At 58.3% G+C, this 19,930-nt stretch overlaps 1 protein-coding gene across 3 annotated transcripts in view; it reads right to left on the bottom strand.

The window, feature by feature from the left end:
• The window catches only part of NPRL3 (NPR3 like, GATOR1 complex subunit), a 32,950-nt gene that overhangs the window by 1,012 nt on the left and 12,008 nt on the right, over positions 1–19,930 (bottom strand). For all 3 annotated transcript variants that reach the window (XM_082644720.1, XM_082644722.1, XM_082644721.1), the window contains 8 exons: positions 16,854–17,007; positions 15,601–15,682; positions 7,929–8,066; positions 6,869–7,025; positions 4,175–4,281; positions 3,607–3,736; positions 1,276–1,465; positions 385–577 (listed from right to left, as the gene is read on the bottom strand). In XM_082644720.1, coding sequence (XP_082500846.1) covers positions 385–577; positions 1,276–1,465; positions 3,607–3,736; positions 4,175–4,281; positions 6,869–7,025; positions 7,929–8,066; positions 15,601–15,682; positions 16,854–17,007 — 1,151 coding nt within the window. The remainder of the gene's footprint in view (positions 1–384; positions 578–1,275; positions 1,466–3,606; positions 3,737–4,174; positions 4,282–6,868; positions 7,026–7,928; positions 8,067–15,600; positions 15,683–16,853; positions 17,008–19,930) is intronic.

The following is a 19,930-nucleotide window of genomic DNA, read 5'->3' as shown; positions in this document are numbered from 1 at the left end:
GGGTCAGCTGGCAGCTTCTCTGCTTCATGCTGCTGTGGCTCTTAGGGCACCTCAGCTGGGGGCTCAGTCCCTGACAACCTGACGCTCCCAGAACACCATACACCCAGTGCACCCAACTCAGGATTGGGTGTGACAAGTCTGTGTCACCTATGGTGTGGAGACCAAGGGCCCCACCCGATCCCCGTGAGGACAAGAACTTGCTGCTGCTTCCCAAGACGTGACAAGAAACACCCAGGAAGTACAGGAGAGACCCCCACATGCAGGTGCCAGGTGGGGACGGCTGTGTACTGGAGATGCCACCTCAACCAGTGAGGGCTGTTTGCCATCGGGATTTAAGCTGAGATCCACTTTCTGTCCTGACCCTAGATGTGGCCCCTGCTCCACCTGGCAAACATGCGGAGGTCCTCAGGGTTCTGTGCCGCGGGCACGCTGAGGATGGCTGCCCGTTCATGCTCGGACAGGCTGGCCAGCAGGTTCTCCGTCATCCTCCTGTTGAGTGGCGAGTCCCCACTGGGGAGCAGCTCTGCACTGGAGTTGTCCATGCTGGGGCTGGTGAGGGTCATGTCATCACTGCTGGCTGAGGACGGGCACAGTCAGGGAGTGGCTGCCCCCAGCCCCACGAGTCACCTGCGCCCACCTGGGGATTAACTGCTGTGCCCTTGGGGAGCAGCCCCTCACCCCAAGGCCAGCCTGGTCATCCAACCCCTCCCACCCACTCAGAAGACAGGAGCCCTGGGCAGGCAGGTCCAGCACTGAGCCTGATGTCCAAGGCCCCGCCTTAGCCTGGGGAGGTGCCTCCCCCTAAACCTTCCAGCCCCTCGTCTTCCCCAAGCCAGGGACTTGGGGCTCGGGGCTGCCGCCTTAGGGGGCACACCGTGGCCAAAACAGCTCCTTCGAAAAGGGACTATGACAGTCACTCTCCTCATAGGCCCTGAGCACGGAGGTTTCAACGGTCCTCCCAGGGATGGGGTGTGGTCTGCTCTGACCCCAGGCTGGGCCAGGCTGCTCCTGACTCAGCAAGGTAGAGCCTCGTCCTCAGGGGGGCGGGGGAGGGGACCTCCCCGAGGGAGAGCTGCCCAGCTGGGCGAAGTGGCATCCTCGGGGACACAGCTGCCCACGGGCACTGTGTGCGCACGTTTTCGAGTGCAGCCCTGTGAAGGTGCTGTGGTCATTCCCTGAGATGCCCAAACTGGTCCTCCTGGCCGCCTGCCTCTTCCGAGGGCGCCCAAGGTGCTCACCCCCCACCAGACAGATGCCCTGGGCAGGGGGTCCTACTTGGGGAGCCAAAGCTGAGGGCGTTGGGCGTGCTGAGGCTGCGGCCGCCAACCCTGGTGGTGAGGGGCACGTCATCCTCCCGGGGGCGGGGCTCGTCCTCACTGGGCGAGGCCATCAGGCAAACGTAGGTGTGCAGCTGGACCAGGAGCCTGTGCTGCAGCATCCACACCACCATCTGGATGAGCTGCGTCTGCAGGACGGGCAGGCCTGAGACATGACCCCCAGGTCACCCCGGAGGTCGGCGCGGCCCCACACCTCAGGAGAGGGAGCACCCAGCCGCCAGCCGCTCTGCAACCCCAAGTCCCGTCCAGGGGAGGCAGCGGGGCCACACCTGCCCTTGCTCCTGCCCACGCCCGGGCTGCCCACGGCCGTCCTTTCTTGCCCAGAGCTGAGGAGCAGGACCTGTGACGCGGGGGACCTGCTCTGCCCCCTCTTCCCCAGCCCACTAGCCTCTGTGCGGGCCCTGGACACGGTTCAGAAAGAGGCTGCTGGCGGCTGCCCTGTGAGCAAAGAAGTCCCCCCACTCTTGGGTCAACCTGAAAGCCTGCCTGGGGACGGGGAAGCCTGTGCAGGTGGTGCTCCAGCAGCCGTGAGTGGGGGCGTGTGTGCACCTGGCGTCCACGTCCTCAGACCCACACACCCACCTGCTCATCCCTGGGGGTCCCTTGCTGGGAGGGGCTGGCTGGCTGACCAGGAATGGAAATAGGGGCATATGGAACCCAGTCACACCAAAGAAAATTAAAAAGGATTGTAAAATAATTAAATTATGAGGGACTTCCCTGGTGGTCCAGTGGTTAAGACTCCTTGCTCCCAATGCAGGGGGCCCGGGTTCGATCCCTGGTCGGGGAACTAAGATCCTATATACCACAACTAAGCCTGCGTGCCGCAACAAAGACCCAGCGCAGCCAAAATAAATAAATCAATTTAAATAAATAAAAATTATATTAAATTAAGAGACTTCATCAGCACTTGAGCACATTCTGGGCCTGAAGTAGTAGGTATGGAAGGCAGGCGGCCTCACCCTGGGACTGAGCAGAACCAGAACTGGCTCCATCCGGGCCCCTCAGGCTTGGCCTAGAAAAGCCACCCGCCATCCGGACCATCGGGAAGTTTCCGCTGGGGAGGGGAGAGGGTGAACATGCAAAGTGTGGCTTTTATTCAGCTGGCACGACCTGGCACAGTTCCTGGAAACCAAAGGTGCCATGAAAGACGGCATTCAGAACAGTCACACTTGGCGTCTAAATGAGCGGACAGACCAACAGGGTCTCCTCCTCATTCACAACTTGAGGAGGAAGAGGGTTTCCTTTTAAGCTTTTTTGTGTGTGTGTGTGTGTGGTATGCGGGCCTCTCACTGTTGTGGCCTCTCCCGTTGTGGAGCACAGGCTCCGGACGCGCAGGCTCCGCGGCCATGGCTCACGGGCCCAGCCGCTCCGCGGCATGTGGGATCTTCCCGGACCGGGGCACGAACCCGTGTCCCCTGCATCGGCAGGAGGACTCTCAACCATTGCACCACCAGGGAAGCCCCCTTTTAAGCTTTTAAGGACTGTTTTTGCCTAACAGACCTGGCACTTATTAAAGCAAATACTTTACTTTTGAAGACAAAGCCTTGAGAACACCCAGACCCACCTCCGACACTTGTCCCACCTGGCCCTGCCCAGAGCCCCAGAGCCCCAGGTTTGCAGTGGAGGGGAGGAGGCAAAGCCTCTCGGATCCAGGCTACACTCAACCCTGCCACAAACACAGAACTCACCAGTTCGCTCCACACATCTCACCCCTCCCTGGTGGCCAGCCCACCACACCCAGCACCCCTGCCTGCCTCTCGCCCTGACCAAGACCCAGGACCCCTTGGACGAGGAGATTCTGGGGACCAGTGAGCCCAGGACTTATACCCACAGACCCTGTGGCCACCTGGACCATGGCAGGCAGGGGAGGGAGTAGGAGTGTAGGGACCAGGCTCAGTGAAAACAAAATCTCCTCTGCATCCCCCAATTATGGGATCCCCAGGCCCAGAAGGGGGCACCAAGTTGCTGTCCTCCCAGGAGAGGTCACCGATCTCCTGCCAATTGGGCCTCTTAACTGCGTTCTAACCCTAAGGAGTGCCCACCATGGGCAGGGGGGCTCCATGGGGGGGAGGGACTTGCAATGCCCAAGTGTCTGCAGGCGGCCTAGCCAGGGACCCGGCTTCTGGTCACCATGGCAGGGCAGGTACCACCTACACAGCAAGCACCTCCCCCCAAACCAAGGCTGAAAGCACGGCAACACTGAGAGCCTGGAATCAGGGACTGACGCCAGGTGGGCGGTTCCTGGGCTCCCAGAGCTCCTGAGACTCACCTCCTGCACAGCGGGGGCCAGGGGGTTCCTAAATTCTGACAAGGAGACCGGCAAGGAGAACTTAGCGAGGACAGACGGCAGGTCGTGAGACGGAAACTGGCGTGAGAACTGCTCGGCCAGCGGAGAGTACCTGGGGACAGGGGGTGAGGGTCCGTGAGCTCAGCAGACCTCCCCACCATTCAGGCGTCTGCACCCTCGCCATGAGCCTGTGGTGGGCAGGAGGGGGCGCAGCCTGGTGGGTGGGCCAGGATGGGTGCAATGAGCACAGAACCCAGATGCTTCCCCCATGCCACAGCCCCTAGGAGCCCCCTAATCAAGGCCAAGGCTCCTGACCTCCCACCAGGTGCCCCGTGCAGCACCCACTGGCCAGCAGGTACGGGCAGGCGCAGACCCTTCCTGGAGGCCGTAGGTGCTGCAAGAGCACGGGCCAGGGGTGCCATGCAGGGCTGGACCAGGCCAGGACTGGAACGTGGGCCCAGCTGACCTGGGGAGCACCACCTGGCCGGCCCTGCCAGCCACACCCCTGCCCACTTGGGGGCCCTGGGCTCTGGCAGACAGGGGGACTCACAGACACACACTGGCGTTGGGAGAAAGCATGTAGACGTTGTTCTCACACAGCGGGTAGATGATGATGGCCTTGCCCCAGTACACCAGGTGCGCAGCAAGCTGGAAAACCTGCGGGCAGAGGGCCGGGAGGGCAATGTTGGGGAGGCCAGCCCACGCAGCCCCCTGGCTCATGGCCACAAGCCTCTCCATCACTGGTCCCTGAGCCGTCCTGGCTGGCACCAGCACGGGGACGCTGGGTCACCCGAGATGAGGCCAGTCCAGCTGATCAAGGGGCTTGGCTGCACATTCCAGCAGAGGCCAGCCCACAGCCCAGCCGGCGCCCAGCATGGGGTCGGGGCTCCACGTGACAGTGGATGTGGGTCACTGCACCTGCCCCCTCCACACACTCATCCCTGGAGAACATCCCACTGTCCTGCTGCCCTGGACTCTCAAGACACAGACCATGATGCCAGGACAGGGAGCCAGGGTGGGACCATGGCAACGGGCACCGCTCATCCTGCAGCACCACGGCCAAGTGCCTCTGAGGGTGCATGCACACCTGTGACAGTGCCGGGGACACCTCTACCTCGTCTCGGCAAACAGGGCCTCCAGTGACACAGCCAACTCAAACACAGAGGAAATTTCAGTTCCATCGCTGACCCTCTTCTTTCTCAGCCCAAGTCCCAGTGCTGATGGCTCTAAAGGACACAGGCCCTCTTCCCTCCATCTCTGCCACCACCCTCGCCCAATGGGCTCCACCTCCCACCTCTCCCTGCAGCCAGAGCGCCCTCTGCAGGCCACAAGTCTGAAATCAGGATCACCCAGCTGGAGTCGAGCTGTCAGCAGGGAGACTGTTCTTTGCTTCCAAGCTGCTGTGACCACACGTCTCATCTCTGCCTCATGGTCACATCCCCGCCTCCCTCTCAGAAGGGCGCACCCAGATCATCCAGGATCATCACCCTGTCTCAAGGAGTTATTCCCCTCTGCAAAGTCCCACATAAGGAAGGTCACACACAGGTCCCGAGGATTAGGTCTACGGGGCCACTGTTCACCCAATCACAAGTAGTATGTGATCCTAATTTTGTTATTCAAAGATTATGTGTTAATATGTATATAAAAAGCTTGGAGGAATCTAGGTTACCACTAGGATATGGGATTATGGGGACTTTCTCTTTTTCTGTTTATAATTTGTATGATATTTGAATTTTTACAAGAATATATTAATTTCATCATGACAAAAAACCCTCAAAATACTTGTAGAGCTTTTTTGCCTAGGATGGAACATGAGTGATTTTAAATCATCTGCTGACGTTCACACCTGTGCTTGAGGTTCCAGCTGGGCTCGCTGGCCTCCCTCCCCACAGGGCCTCCGCTAGGTGGTCTGCTGCAGGAAGCAGCCCTCTGGTAAGGTCAACCACCAGGGCTGGGCCCCAGGGGGCGTCTGCACGACCACACCAGCGGCAAGCCCTGATTTGCACCAGGTTCAGTGGGAAGGGGCATGGAAGGAAACAGCAAGGGGACCCCATGGCAAGGCCGGGGAGAGGCGAAGGGGACATCATCAGAGCTTTGTCTGTGTCTGGGGGAACTGTGAGGCACAGCGTCCAAACAGGCTCCATGTTGGGCAGCCTCAGGGGACAGTGAGGGTCACCCCCTCAGAGCTGCACACTCACAGGCATCTGCCAATCAGCCAGTACTGGTCAGAACACAAACTCCGCACACACAACAGCTAGCGCGTTAAATGTTCTGTGTCTCGTGGGTGCTAGGAAGGCAGTCCAGGAGCCCATGTGAAACACGAAGGCAGAGTCCGATAAACACTTTCAGACGGGGTGGACAAAGGTCATGGGGTAGAGATGGGGGAAGGGCTTATTCGGGACGACAGAATCCAGAAAGGCTGCTTTGGGGAAAAACGGCCCGAGAGTCAGGCCTGGTAGACAAGCTCCCCTAACGCGCTAAGGAGCAAAGGCCAAGGGCTCCCTGGAGGTGCCTCACAGGGGCCTAGGTGGCCTGCCTCATGGTGCTCCACCCTTGGCCTTTGAAGGAGCCACTGGTCCCTGGGCCAGGCCCTGCTGCCCCCTGGCGGTCACACAGTGCCCCGTTCCAGACCCTGAGTCCACCCTCAGGCTGTCTGTCGCTTGGAAGGCCCCCTGCCCCTGGCCTCCAACTTCTCCCTGTGCTTTTCCTTGCCCCCAGCCCCTGCCCAGGTTCAAACCAGATCCACAGCCAGGGCGGAGGGGCCCCCATCTGATCAGAAAGGGCAGCTCATGAGCACGTGGCTCGGCAAGGAGGTGGCACCTTGCACAGAACACAGGCCTGTGTGCCCGTGGGGCGTGGCGGGGGGAATCAAGGCCACTGGGTTTGGTGCTGGCTCTGCATGGCTCCCACATGGGCTAAGGCACCCTGCGTGCCCCTGCTTCAACCCTGCAAGCCCCCAGCCCTGGCTCTGGTCCTGCGCGGCGCCGTCACCTGGCACCACGATGGCCTCACCCCTCTGCCACAGTTTCACTGCCCCCTCCCTCCACAGAGGAGGAAGTCAATCCCGGGGCCCTGATCCCAGGTCGGACTCCAGATCCACCCACCACCACAGCAGGCCATGCAGCAGCCCTCGGCTGGATGGAGGCCCTCGGGAGGCGGCTTGAGGTGCCAGCTGTGATGCATCCAGCCCCTCCCTGCTGCCCATCCTGCCCACCCAGGGTGTCTCCTCAAGCCCCCAGGGTACCTGCAGCAAGGCCAGGTCTGCGTCCTGGGCCAGCTGCTGCAGGTTCTTCACAGCAGACGTGGTCTTGATCACACGCACCAGGGCTGGGGAGCAGTCGATCGGGAGCTCGCCCAGCAGGGACTTCTCATCGCTGAGCAGCAGCAGGGCGTGGTAGGGGCTGTGGGGCAGAGACACAGGTCAGCACAACCAGCGAGCCCCAGGCCCCTGCCCTGGGTGTGCACCTGCAGAGAAGAGGCCAGGGAGGAAGCGGAAGACAGTGCTGTGCCCTGAGGCCTTTAAAAACCTGCAAGGATCACCCACAGAAAAAACTGAGGAAGGCCTGACGGGTGACCCGGCTCCATCCCACCTCTGGGATTGCCCAGCAAATGTTCGTTCAAAAACAAGTGAATCTTTCCTAAGGAAAGAGTCCCAAATATGGGAAAAGCAAAATCCCCACTGCAGACTATGAACAGAACTACCTAGAAATACGCTTAGCAAGGAAGCCCGGGGCGGCGCACAGGCCTGGGGAGGGAGGAGGGACCAGGCAGTGCTTTGCTTTCTGTTGTCTCAACATTTTCTATTATGTACCCAGATTTCTTTTTCTGGTTAAAAAACATTTAAGGAAACAAAGGACTTGGTGGAGGAGGGGGAGGCAGAAGATTGGGCTCAGCGCTTTCCTTGAAGGAAATCAGTGACATGAAGAAACAGATCTCACAAGTTCTGATCTGAGCAGGAGGTTCGGTGAGTAACACCATGAAGACACAATGCCTCCCGTGGTTGGTTCCCTGTCCCTGCCATGATGCTCATCCCCACAGCCCTGCCCAGGCCCTCATCTGGACCGCAGCACAGTGTCCCGCTTGGCCAGGCAGTGCTGAGAGGGCCCGTGGGGAACCTGGGGTGGTCATCTCTAGACAAAACTGGACACAAAAGCATGTGTTTTTACTCTGTAAACAGCAGCGCCCTACCTGCCAATTTCTGTGGCAGGAAGAGGAAAAGACGATTTTTGGAACCAAGTACTTGGTAAACCTCAGGACACAGGAGAGCAGGGCCCCGGCAGGGTGTGCGTGGGGCTGGCACTCACCGGATGGCCTTCAGGCTCCGCTCGATGGCCTCGGGGGGGATAAGGCTCGTGGCCGCGTAGTGGATCTTATGGGGCAGGCAGAAGCTCACCTCCAGCCAGCTGTTGACGTGGAGCCGCACCACGCCAGATGTGCACAGGCTGCAGAAAGCAGGCCGTCAGCCACCCACACAGCAGCTCCCAGCCGTGCACACAAGCCACACAGACCCCCCCCTGAGGGCGCCTCCTCCCGGCACACGGAGGAAACTACAGGGGGAGACTTCCAGAGCAAGAAAGCATCTTGTCCCAGACCTCAGTATGTGTAAGAGAAGAAAAAGTATTAGGAACACCCACAAAAACTGTATTCCTGGCCAGCCCTGGAATCTGTAGTCCAACCAGAGAGCCAGGGCTCCCATCTCTGTCCCACAGGCTCAGTGCACTAGGGGTATCCTGAGGCCGCCTCTGCACACCTGAGGAAGGCTCCATCACAGTGGGCTGCCAGGCAGGGCAGGGCCTGTCACCAAAAGGGAGAGTTGAGCAGGAGAGGAAGGTCCTGGCGGGGAGGGGCCCATCCCCCTGCAGACACCAGCAGCCCCAGGGGCTCCACGGCCACCGCCAACGCCAGCCTTGGCTCAAACCTTCAGCTTCCCTCGTCTCCGTGATGGAACTTTGGTTCTTTCAAGCCCTGGCCTTGCTCAGGCCAGACGTGGCAACTCTGTGTCTGACCCTCATTTCTCACGTCCCACCTCAAACCATCTGTCAATCCTATCTGCTTCACGGCAGGGACAAAGTCCAGACCTTCTCCACTCCGGCCCCCTCTGTCCGCCCTCTCCACTCAGACCCCCAGGGCTCCCACGTAAGCAGTCCCAACCAAGACCCCAGAGTGCTGGAGCCCTGTGGGACCTGCCCACTCTCCTCCGACCCTGTCTCCTCCCCGCCTCCCATGGGTCCAGCAAAATAGGCTGCCCTGCGGCTCTCCAAGCCCGTGTAATTGCCCTGGGCCACACACTCTCCCCCAGGTGCCCCGGGGTTCCTTCCCCCCTTTTCAGGTCTCAACTCAAGCACCACCTTCTCAGTGGCTCAACCATGAGCCAGGCCCACAGGCTGCTCACAGTTCCCGTGTGTCCTGTGCACCGGGCAGCAGCACAACCTGCCGTCTGCTGGTCAGTGCTGTTTCCCGACCAGAATTCAGTCACAAGGTGCACTTCTCACTGCACAACTGGTAATGGTGGGGTACGTGAGGGCACTGAGTGCATTTCCTGAACGGAGGAAGGAAAAGGCCCGAGGAACATGTGTCCGCTCTGGGGGGACCATCTCTCAGGAAGCCCCTGCCAGGAGAACAGTCTCCTAGTGGCACCGTGCAGGGGGACCACACACAAAGCTGGGGCCACGGCTCCGTGGCATGGCACCTGGTGTGGATGCGGGGGGAGCAACTGCTGGAGCAGAAGGCAAGGGGGTCTGTGCCCAGCCGAGGCCCGCCTGCCCTGCCCAGGGTACCCTCCCCATCACACTCCAGCCCCACTCTGCTGGCCCCGCTGGCGCCCAGGTCTCAGGGCTCTCAGGCACACAGATGCAAGGTGCTGGGAGGCGGCCCCGTGGCCCCTGCCCCGCGCCCACAGGCCGTTCTTACAGTCTCTCCCCACAGCTCCGCCCAGACGGATGGCAGAATCCGTGGTCAGCAGTTCCAAATGTAAAAATAAGCCTTCATTGTCTCCAGCAGGGAATGGGCAATGGGCAAAGGACCGTGGGAAGAACACAGAGCACGTCTGTGACCTCAACTGCCCCAGGACTCCTGCCAACACCAGCGTCTGCTCCCTCTGCCTGTCCTGTCACCAGGGCGCCAGGAGAACCAGGCCCCCAGGAGCCCCCCTCAAGGGACGGCCTTAGGCTCTGAGCTGCAGGGGTGGGGCTGCAGGCTGTGGCTGAGTCTGGAGGGCAAAGGTTTGGCCATTGCTGATGCCACAGCCCCTCAACATGAAACCCAGGCACGGGTTTGGTGACTGTCACGATTTGGGGAAGAGACCCCGGGTCCTTCCTCAGGTCCCAGTGGAGGACACCACTCTTGGCTTCTTCCAGAAGGAAGCAAGTACACCTGAGCAGACGGAGGCTCCTGGAGCCTCCCCACTACTTGGCCAAGGGCCTTTGTGGGCTGGACGGCTCACGTCAAACCCTGAGAAACAGCGTCTTCAGGGATCAAAAGTCACACGAAGGGGACCCAGGGTAGTGGCTCCACTTGCCTGGGCAACATTTATGCTCTCAGCATCTGTGTATGAGGGAAGCAGGCGGAGGAAACCGGGCGCCAGCTCCTCCTCCATTCACTTCATCCCTGCTCAGAAAGGCTGGTGGATTCAAAATCAAGGTCTTCCTGTCTCTGAGCTCACCTCTAGGACACAGCTCAAAGTGCCTGCTGGAATGAATGCCACAGAGTCAGAAGTAAACACTGAGAGGCCTCTCATTTCAGAGATAGCCGTGTGGGCTCCTCAAGGAGCCCAGGGATGCCGCGTGCAGGTCGCCAAGCCACGTGGCACGTGCAGAGGCCCCAAGCACTGGTCCGGGCTCCTGGGGCACAATTTACAGCCCTGTACTTGGGGGCTCCCACTCAGTGGTGCCGAGAAAGACACAGGGAATCATAAGCAAACTGTGTGAACATGAGAAGCCCAAAAGAGTGGTAAGAAAAGGGACGGGGGGAGGGTGCAGGGGTGTGTATGGGCTGGGAGGGGGCTTGGGACAGGCCCCATGGAGACTCAGTTGCAAGTGCCAAATCTGGGTACCAGGGAAATGAAGAGTCAAGGCCTGTGCAGACTCTCCACCATGTCACTGTCCCCAGAGCCCTGGCCACACAGTCTGGGCACACGCTGGCATGGGGTCCTCTTCTCTGGGGGGAGACACGCCCTCCCTGGGTCCCTAGTTTCCACGTGGACTTTACTCCATGTTCCCAACACTGGCGACCTCCTCCCGTGGGGCACTTGGCACTGAGGCTGGTGCCTCTTTACAAACAAACGGAGCTCTGTAGCGTGCAGACCCTGAGCACCTCCTCCAGCAGCAGCCGAGGGCCAGCTGCAGGCCCAGGCGGACCCCGGGACACCCTGGAACAAGCCAGGAGGGAGGGCACCGCACTGGGAATGCCCTATAAACCCCACCGCCATCAAGAGGTGAGCCCAGAGCTGTGCTGAGGTCTGTCAGGAGGAGGAAAGAGAGACATTTACCCTTGTTTCTCAAGTGCGTGCAGTTTTAAGACAAGACTAGCGGAGTAGAAGTTGGGCCCAAAAAGGGTCCTGGGAAGCTCTCACTTCTATTTGCCGGCAGTTAACGGTTGGGTCTGGGAACACTGGGGAAAAACACTGCCCCTGTGTGAGGCTTATCCGGCCCCTCACACAGCTCCGAGACGCCGCCCCGCCTGCGGCTTGAGATAGATGCGTCCTGAGGCGGCCACACCGGCCTTCCAACAAGCTCTTATCTTTCCCACCCCAGACGACTGTGCACCAGCTCATTTCATCAGCTCACACCTCAGCATCCAGGAGAGAATTTCAATTCCTAACCTGACGTCCTCCTCTAGCCTCGGACCGGTCACCCTTCTTCCTGCCCCAGGCCAGAGACCTTCGAAGCCAGCCCTACACCCTTTGGTCCAAACACAACATGTACTGGGACGAAAGTGCACATGACCCACGAGGTCTGGGTGGGCTCCAAAAGGCCAACCTTGAACTGTTTAAGTTTAAGTGCATTTCATGGCAACAGGGACTGCAATGCCCAGGGCACCTGTGGACGTGCCTGTGGGCCCTGCTCTGGATGGGCAGCGGCGAGGCAGCGTTCCCAGCGCACAAAGCACCACCCGCAGGCCCGGACCGGGGTGGCTTCCCCAGGCTCCCAGCCTCCCGGGCCCACCACAGGCCCTGCCAGCTCGGAGGACTCTTCAACAAACACTTCTTCGAGCCCCACGGAATCCACATCAAGGGGACGCCTGTGTACTCATCCCTCCAACCACATGCTGAGCACGAGGGCTGTGTCCCAGAAAGCGAGAGGACATCCCTGACCTCGTGCGGTGCTGTCGCTCAAGTCATGAAGCTGCACGGGGAGACACAGGTGCTGGGCAAGTTGAGGCGGCCCCAGGCACCTAGGTCCCGGGGCACAGGACCGCCAGGCCACACCACAAACCCGGATTTTAATTAAAGCAGCCAATCCAGAGCCATTCCTTTGCAAAGTCCCACCCCAACCCCTAACCTCAACCAGTTCTCACAGCTTCCAGCCTCTCACTTCTGCTCTGAGAACGCCCTTCCCAGGGGTCAGCCAGCAAGTCTCCACCAAGAAAGAGCTGTATGTTCCCCGCCGCCTGCGCAGCCTCCCCTTCTTAGCTCCAAGGTGCAGTCCACCCTGCAGGAGCGGAGTGGGCCAGGCCAGACCCTCGAGGCCAACATGGACCTGGTGGGTCAGAGGGAAGGCCACAGACCAGGGGGCTCCTGGGAAGTCTCAGAGCCGCTGCTGTTGCCAGGCAGGGACAGGGGACGGGGAGGACACCGATGCCCCTGGGACTCCTGTGGGAGAAGCACTGCCAGTTTCCCTGGGGCCGGACCCAGGACCCAGGAGCCTGTTTCCAGACCCCACTTGGTCAGAGTGAGGTCTGGAAACAGGAAGGATGGGGTGGTGTTTCACCTGGAGGAAACTGACACACCTCGGTTCTGGAAGGAATCTAAGTGCTGAATGGTGGACCCTGGCAGCTGTTTTTGCCGCAAACGCTGACTCCTGTCCTTGGAACTAGTGCCACTAGAGGGTGCTGGGCTGCCCCAAGCCCCAGCTCAGCCGGCCCAGCAGGTCACCAAGGAAGCAGCCAACTCTCCAGGGCCTTACTCCCTCCAGCTTTCCAACACAATTCAAACCTAAGAAATCACACCTCATTATTCACTTAGAAACATAAAGTCTGATTCTGGTTTGCTTTTTTTTTTTTTCTGTACGTGGGCCTCTCACTGTTGTGGCCTCTCCCGCTGCGGAGCACAGGCTCCGGACGCGCAGGCTCAGCGGCCATGGCTCACGGGCCTAGCCGCTCCGCGGCATGTGGGATCTTCCCGGACCGGGGCACGAACCCTTGTCCCCTGCATCGGCAGGCGGACTCTCAACCACTGCGCCACCAGGGAAGCCCTGGTTTGCTTTTTATTGTAATTCCACGTTAGCGTGAACTTAGCTTGTAGTCTAATCCTACTTGAGGCATGCAAACTCCCACTCAGAAAATGGCAACAGTTTCCAAGGAAGGGGTTTCTCATACCAGCCCACCCAAACCAGAGGGCAGCAATTCTCTTACTGCAGGAAAAACTTCCATGTGATCATGTGGATAAAAAGAGACGGGGTCTGGGCTTCCCTGGTGGCACAGTGGTTGAGAGTCCGCCTGACGATGCAGGCAACACGGGTTCGTGCCCCGGTCTGGGAAGATCCCACATGCCGCGGAGCAGCTTGGCCCATGAGCCATGGTCGTTGAGCCTGCGTGTCCGGAGCCTGTGCTCCGCAACGGGAGAGGCCACAACAGTGAGAGGCCCACATACCGCAAAAAAAAAAAAGAGACGGGGTCAGACTACAAGACCAGAAACCTGTTCTGGGTCAAGACCAAGGCTTCACCAAGAGGTCTCCAGAGCAGGAGGGACCAGAAACCAAGGCAATCATGCAGCAAGGGGCATTTCATGCTGCTCTGATTTCCCCCAACGCCCAGAGGTCACCGAAATAAAGAAACGGAAATTCCAGCCCGGACACACACCCCGAAGGACAGCTCTCCCTCCCACATAAAGGCACCTGTGCCCCCAACAGAACATGGGTGAGGGGTGAAAACTTCCCTGGCGGTCCAGTGGTTAGGACTCTACGCTTTCAGCACAGAGGGCGCAGGTTCAACTCCTAGTCGGGGAACTAAGATCCCCCAAGCTGTGCAGCTAGGCCAAAAAAGAAACAAAAAACAAAACAGGTGAGGGGTCGGAGCAGAGCGCTCACAGGAAAGGAAACAGGGATGTTCCACACGCGAGGTCGTGCACACCTGCGTTCAGATAAAGCTGCCCTGAGACCCCGTCCTCCACCCATCACGGTGGGCAGAACCCAAAAGCTCACAAGACCCTGTGCTGGCAAAGCTCAGGTGCTGCTGATGGGAATGCAGACTGAGCCACAGAAGGAAGTGCCTCCAAATGACACGCACACCTGACCTATTCAGCCCGTCAATTCTACTTTTAGGAATTTATCTCATGGATGCACAAGCACTCGCACAAAATAACACGCATATAGTTGAGCAGCATGTCTTTCAGCAGCAAAAGCTGTAGCCAATGATGCCTCAGGGAGGGGGCAGGCAGCTGTGCAGCAAGGAGAAGTCGGTCCCTATTTACCAACAGACAGACGTCTGTCGGTAAGCTGCACATTAAAGTGAGGAGGTAAAGGGTGAACCATGCACTCAGTGCGCTCTGGCTGTGAAAGGGTTCACCGTATGTGCTTTAGCACCTTGCGACAGGGCGCACGACACTCGGCTGCCTGATGCAATGCACCCTGCCACCAGGAAGGAAACCTGGCGAGGGTGCAACTGGAAAGAAACTCTGTGCTCTGACTTTCAGACTCAAAGGACAGGTGACCTTTTCAAAGGCTTAAGTTTAAAAAAAAGGAAAATTACCAAAAGGTCATAGTGATTATCACGGGGTATGGGATTATAGATGATTTTTATTTCCTTTATATTTTTTTATATTTCCTAAATGTCTATAATAAACACATATCATTGGTGAAATCAGAAAAAACATTAACATTAAAAAAAAAAGAAAGGGACTTCCCTGGTGGTCCAGTGGCTAAAACTCCACGCTCCCAATGCAGGGGGCCCGGGGTTCAATCCCTGGTCAGGGAACTAGATCCCGCACGCCGCAACTAAAGATCCCGCATGCCCCAACTAAAGATCCCGCACGCTGCAATGAAGATCCCCGATGGTGCTGTGGCCCCAGCTCTCAGATGAGGTCCACCTCCAGCAGGGAATGTGGGTCCACTGGACGGAGCGAAGCCCCAAGAAAGCCGGGGTGGGGGAGGTGGGGGAGCAGAGAATGTGGGGAAGTTGGGGGCGGTGGAGAGGAGAGAGGTCTGCACCTACACACTATCTGTCCAGCAACATGCCTGGTGCTGCGAGGTCCCCTCAGCCCTGAGAGGCCCCTGGTGAGCCAACTGGCCAGGTGCATTTGGGCAGACAGCTGCCCACCCCCATTCCCCATCCCATCCCCACTGCAGACCCAGGCCCAGGGAGCAGTGGTCAGAGCCACATGGACGCTCTTTAAAAAGAAGAGAAGTGCCTTGCTGGTCCACATCTAAGAGAGTTGGTGTTGAGCCACTGATATGAGCAGTGTCTCCAATGCCCGCTGCCCTCACACACTCAGGGCCCCAAACCCCCATGACCCTGGCGCGGGGGGTGCAGAGCCAACCCCAGCCCCAGCCTCTGAGCCTCCGGCTCCTCGTGGGTGAGGTGGTGACAGTGGCCGTGCCTAATGAAGGTGGGCCTGGAACTTGGCACGGTGTTGCACTCAGTCAGCGTCACCGTGCATTGCGGATCCCATGCTCAGCTTTCTTTAGGTTCGTTTTCTGGCTAAAGACAAGTCTGGAGGTGAACGTCCCAGCGGGGCTCCTCCCCAGCCTCCCCCCATCTCAGGCACAGCAGGGAAACGGCACCAGCCCGGGGAGGCCCATGGGAAGCAGGCCACCGTCTCACCTGTCGTAAGCGTCCTTGAGGTCCCTGGCCAGCTTGCACTTGGGCAGGATGTGATGGAACGGGGACTGAGGCCCATCATTTGCTGCAAGAATTGTAACACAGAGGATTCAGAGTCTGCACAGCGAGGAGCGTGCACAGGCCAGAAGACAAGCTTAACCTAAAAAGAATTTTAAGTGGCTGTAAACCAAACATCAGGAAATTCTCCACTGGTGTGCTCAACCGCCTTTATACGGGATGTCTGGATTTACCCTTCACCAGTGGCCCAACCTGACCCTGTAGCCACGGCCCTCACAGGAAGAAACCCTTCTGCAGCTACCCTGCAGGCTCCCCGCAGGCCGCCAGAGCCACCCCACCTCAGACCAATCACTCCCTGCCTCACCCCACTCCTTCCCCCACACACTTACACCAGTGCAATTTATTTTCATGATCCAAAGTCTCTTGTTAATCTTTTCTCATAAATGTCTAACAAAAAAATATATGTACTTAAATTGAACTTTAAAAAATTTCCTGTGAAAAAGTCACAGATTCTATAGAGAATGTTTAAAAAACAAAACTTCTGGATTGTTATTAGCTAGCAGATAACTGGGCAAAACAAATATTTTACACATTTTGACAACTAACTGTCAAACATCAAAAGCTAACGTTTACTGAAAAAAGGCACCCGAGTGACACAGTTCATGTACACTTCTACTTATTGCTAAAATTAGCCCAGGTTCACTGGCAAATCTGTTCCTAGTTTTCTCTTCTGTTATGGAGGTGCTGACCCGAGAAGACGGAGGTGAACAGTCTGTGACAGGTGGGCATCTCTCTGCTCTGAAATGTTGACAGTACACCAAAGCCTCATGGGGATCTATCAGCAGACGCTACTTTTAATAACTGGTCAGCTGGTAACTCAGCTGGGTCTCCCTTCAATGTAGGTGAAAGCAAAGAACTGCCTCCCCCCCAGCCAGCTCGATCTTCCTGCTGCCCCTCTGCATGACCCCTGCTTCAGGGGACTGTCCAGCGGGACCAGGGCGGGGCAGGCGGTGCCTGACCTGCAGGAAGAGCCACCGTGCAGGGGTCTGGGGGGAGGGGAACGTTTTGGGCTGGGAGGCCACTCCTGGAACATCAGTTCAGGAATCTGGGTCTAGCTGTGTCCCTTGGGGGTCTTCCTGTGCACCCAGGGCATGCTCAGCCCACCATACAGACCATTAGTTTCCACATCGGGCCACCCAATGGGGTCCCTGCCCAGAGAGGCCGCCCGCCGCCCTCACCGTCGGCCATGGCAGACACCTCGTCCTGCAGCGCCAGGATCAGCTTGGCCTCCCGCGTGAGGTACTGGCAGCGGCGCTCCTCGTGCTGCAGCACGGTGGCAATGCGGCGGGAGAGGTTGTGCAGACAGTTTATCACCGATGGGTCAGCGTTGGCCTGCAGGAGAGAGGCCACAGCCAACTCGATCGTAGCACACGCACTCGGGGAGGACATGCAGCAACACTCAGAGCCCCTCTCTGGGTGCCACCACTGTCCCCAGTCCCGGGTCCCCTCTAGGGCCTGTCCCAGCAACGTGGGCAGGGAACGGCCGCCTGGATGGAGCACACATGGCTCCGTGGGGGTCCCCAGTGGGGAGGGAGGGGTGACACAGGCATTTCTAACAAGCAGAGAGAGGTGCCCATGCTCAGGGCCCCAGGTCAGGGCCATGCAGGAAGGCAGAGGACGTTCAGGCATCCACTCTGGGCATGACAGAGGCAGCCCAGTGGCGCAATGGAAGGCACAGATCCCATCAGCCACCTGCTGTGTGACCCCGGGTCACAGGCTCCCATCTGAGAAAGGAGAACAGTGGCCCCTCTCTCAGCAATCAGTCAACATGTCAAGTGCTCAGAACAGAGCAGAACCCCTGGCAATGTCTGCAGTCACCAATGTGCCGCTGAGTGCTAGTGGACAGGACCGGCTGTGTGAGAATTTGGTCACACGGCCCATGTTACAACAAGGACACAGTGTGAGAAACAGAAGCACCAGGCCCACTGTTCAGTGAAGACCTGTCCTCAGGGTAAGCAGCTCTTCCTGAGACCCTGGCTAACAGAGAAGCCAGGAGGCGCCAGGCCATCCCCTTCCCTCCGCGCCCGTGCTCACTCTGGGACCTATCAGGGGCCACAGCCAGGCCAGGCGGGCGCATCCACCCAGGCCAAGGGTGGGGCAGGCAGCTGTGGGGTCTGTGAAGTTGGTCCACGGAGCAGATAACCAGCCCACCGTGACTCAGCGCTCCAGGAGGCCGCCAGAACAGCTGAGTCATCCCGCGGGTGGAGGTGGGAGGAGGGGGAGGAGTGGTGCCCGCGATTAGAACCTCTGGTCGCCCCGCTCCCGGTTATCTACAGGCAGGGCCCTGTGGTGAGTGTCCACAGCCAGGCTCCTGGGCCAGACCCTGACCTGACTCAGTAAACCCCTTCACCACGTGGAGCTGGAAACACTTCCTGAGCTCCTACAGACCCATGTTCACAAACAGAACACACCCAAGGCAGCACACCTGTGCGGGGACAGGGCTGAGGGCTGACTCCACGCCGGGCCCACCTATGGGCAGCAGCCCTGCCCCATGCTCAGGACAGCCCCTCAAGTGTCCCCGCAAGGTCACGGAACGGAGGGTCTGGGGTATAGGGTGTACACAACTGCCTCAGAACAAAATGTTCTGCTTTAGATTTTACAGAAATCTGTGTAAAATTCCTCCCCGCAGCAAAGCAGAGAGAGAATGACCTGGGCGCATGGTTACTCCCTTGAAGAAGTAGCCCAGTCACACCTGAGAGCCTGACCCTCCATCACGCTCCTACTGGTGTGTCGCAAGTCAGGTGTCTGGGGCCGTTCGCTCACACTCCGGGATGAGCGAGGATGGAGTGTGCCTGGGTGTCCCAACCGGCTGCACAGGCCAGGCTCGGCTCAGGGTGCCCACAGAGCCTGGGCTACGTGGGGCCACACTGAGAAGGCGACCACCCAGGATGTGCCAGCCCTGAATGGAGCTCTGAGAAACACCCATTCTCCCCGCACGCAACGTGAAGCAACAATGAAGTGTAGGGATTTGCCTGCGAGACTTTCTCACCCTGAAACTTGTACCGAAATCCAGTCAGGCCTTCAGAGCTAACGTTCAGCTTGCGGAAAACACACGGACATGGAGCAAGCCTGACTGCACACTGAGATGGGTCCGACCGTGGACCCTTCACGGGACAAAGGAGGGGAGAGTCAGAGACCTGGAGACACAACCCCCAAGCTTGTGTGGGCTGGCTTCTGGTTTTCACCCCAGTTCAGACAGGTCAACGGGAAAAAATGCTGTGGCAACTAGGGCATGTTTCCATGGACCAGGTACTAGTTGATACCAACTTACAGTGAGCTCTGTCAGGTATGGTATAAAATAGCTGTCCCCCCTTTTCCAGAGACGCCTTCTGAAGTATGTGGGGGTGAGCAGACATGAGGTCTGAGACTTGTCTTGAAATACTTGAGCGATGGGGTTGGGGGCAGATGGAGCCAGGGTGCAAGGCAGCAGCTGTGGGATCTCAGAGACAAGTGTGCAAGGACCATCAACCTATTGTCACTAGCTCGGGGTTTGTTTAAAACTTTTCAAAGTAAAAAGGGTGCACTTTTTTTTTTTTAGCGTGCACATTTTTAAATGACTACAGAAAAGAAGAAAAAAACTGGCCCACCCTTTACACTATTTTAAATTCCTCCCACTGTTCACCTCACGGCCTCTGTGCTCTGAAATCCTACACTGCCCTGTTCCCACTGCTTTAACCTGGCAGCGAGCCACCCACCCACTCCAGGGTCTGGCCTCGCCCCCATTTCTCATCTTCGGTGGCCACAGGACGTTCCAGTGTGCAAAACCACCACCCTGTCTAATCATTCCCCAACTACTGGCTACCAGGATTATTTCCAGCCTACTTATTATAAAACTCTGCATACAGCGTTAAAATCTCCTGTTTTCTTGACTGTCGTGTCCATGGGTGTCATACACTCCGCTATCGCACCCTGCTCCCCAGAGATGAGGGCTTGCCAACAACGTCCAGGGTGGGGCCGAGGCCGCTTCTCGTGGCCCACCCCACAGGTGCTATCAGTGCCGACGGGGGGAGCACTGGTCGTGGCTTTGGTTCGTCTGTCTTTAACGTGAGTGCTCTGGGTGGATGTCTGTGTTACGTAATGATGTAAGTAATAAAGGGACACCGTGAAGATGCAAACACTATGGAAGTGCACGAAGCAGAAAGTAAGAGTCTCCCCTCGGAACCTCAAGCCCCAGGCACAGCCACCAGGAACAGCTGACTTTGTTTTAACTTGCAGCTCTTTACTTATCAACAGGGGTGGGCCAGTTTTAAGAATT

This window comes from Mesoplodon mirus (assembly GCF_964341445.2).
Source record: "Mesoplodon mirus genome assembly, chromosome: 15".
NCBI classification, from domain to species: domain Eukaryota; kingdom Metazoa; phylum Chordata; class Mammalia; order Artiodactyla; family Ziphiidae; genus Mesoplodon; species Mesoplodon mirus.
Note: the sequence above shows the minus strand (reverse complement) of the source record. Positions and strands in the feature narration are given on the sequence as shown.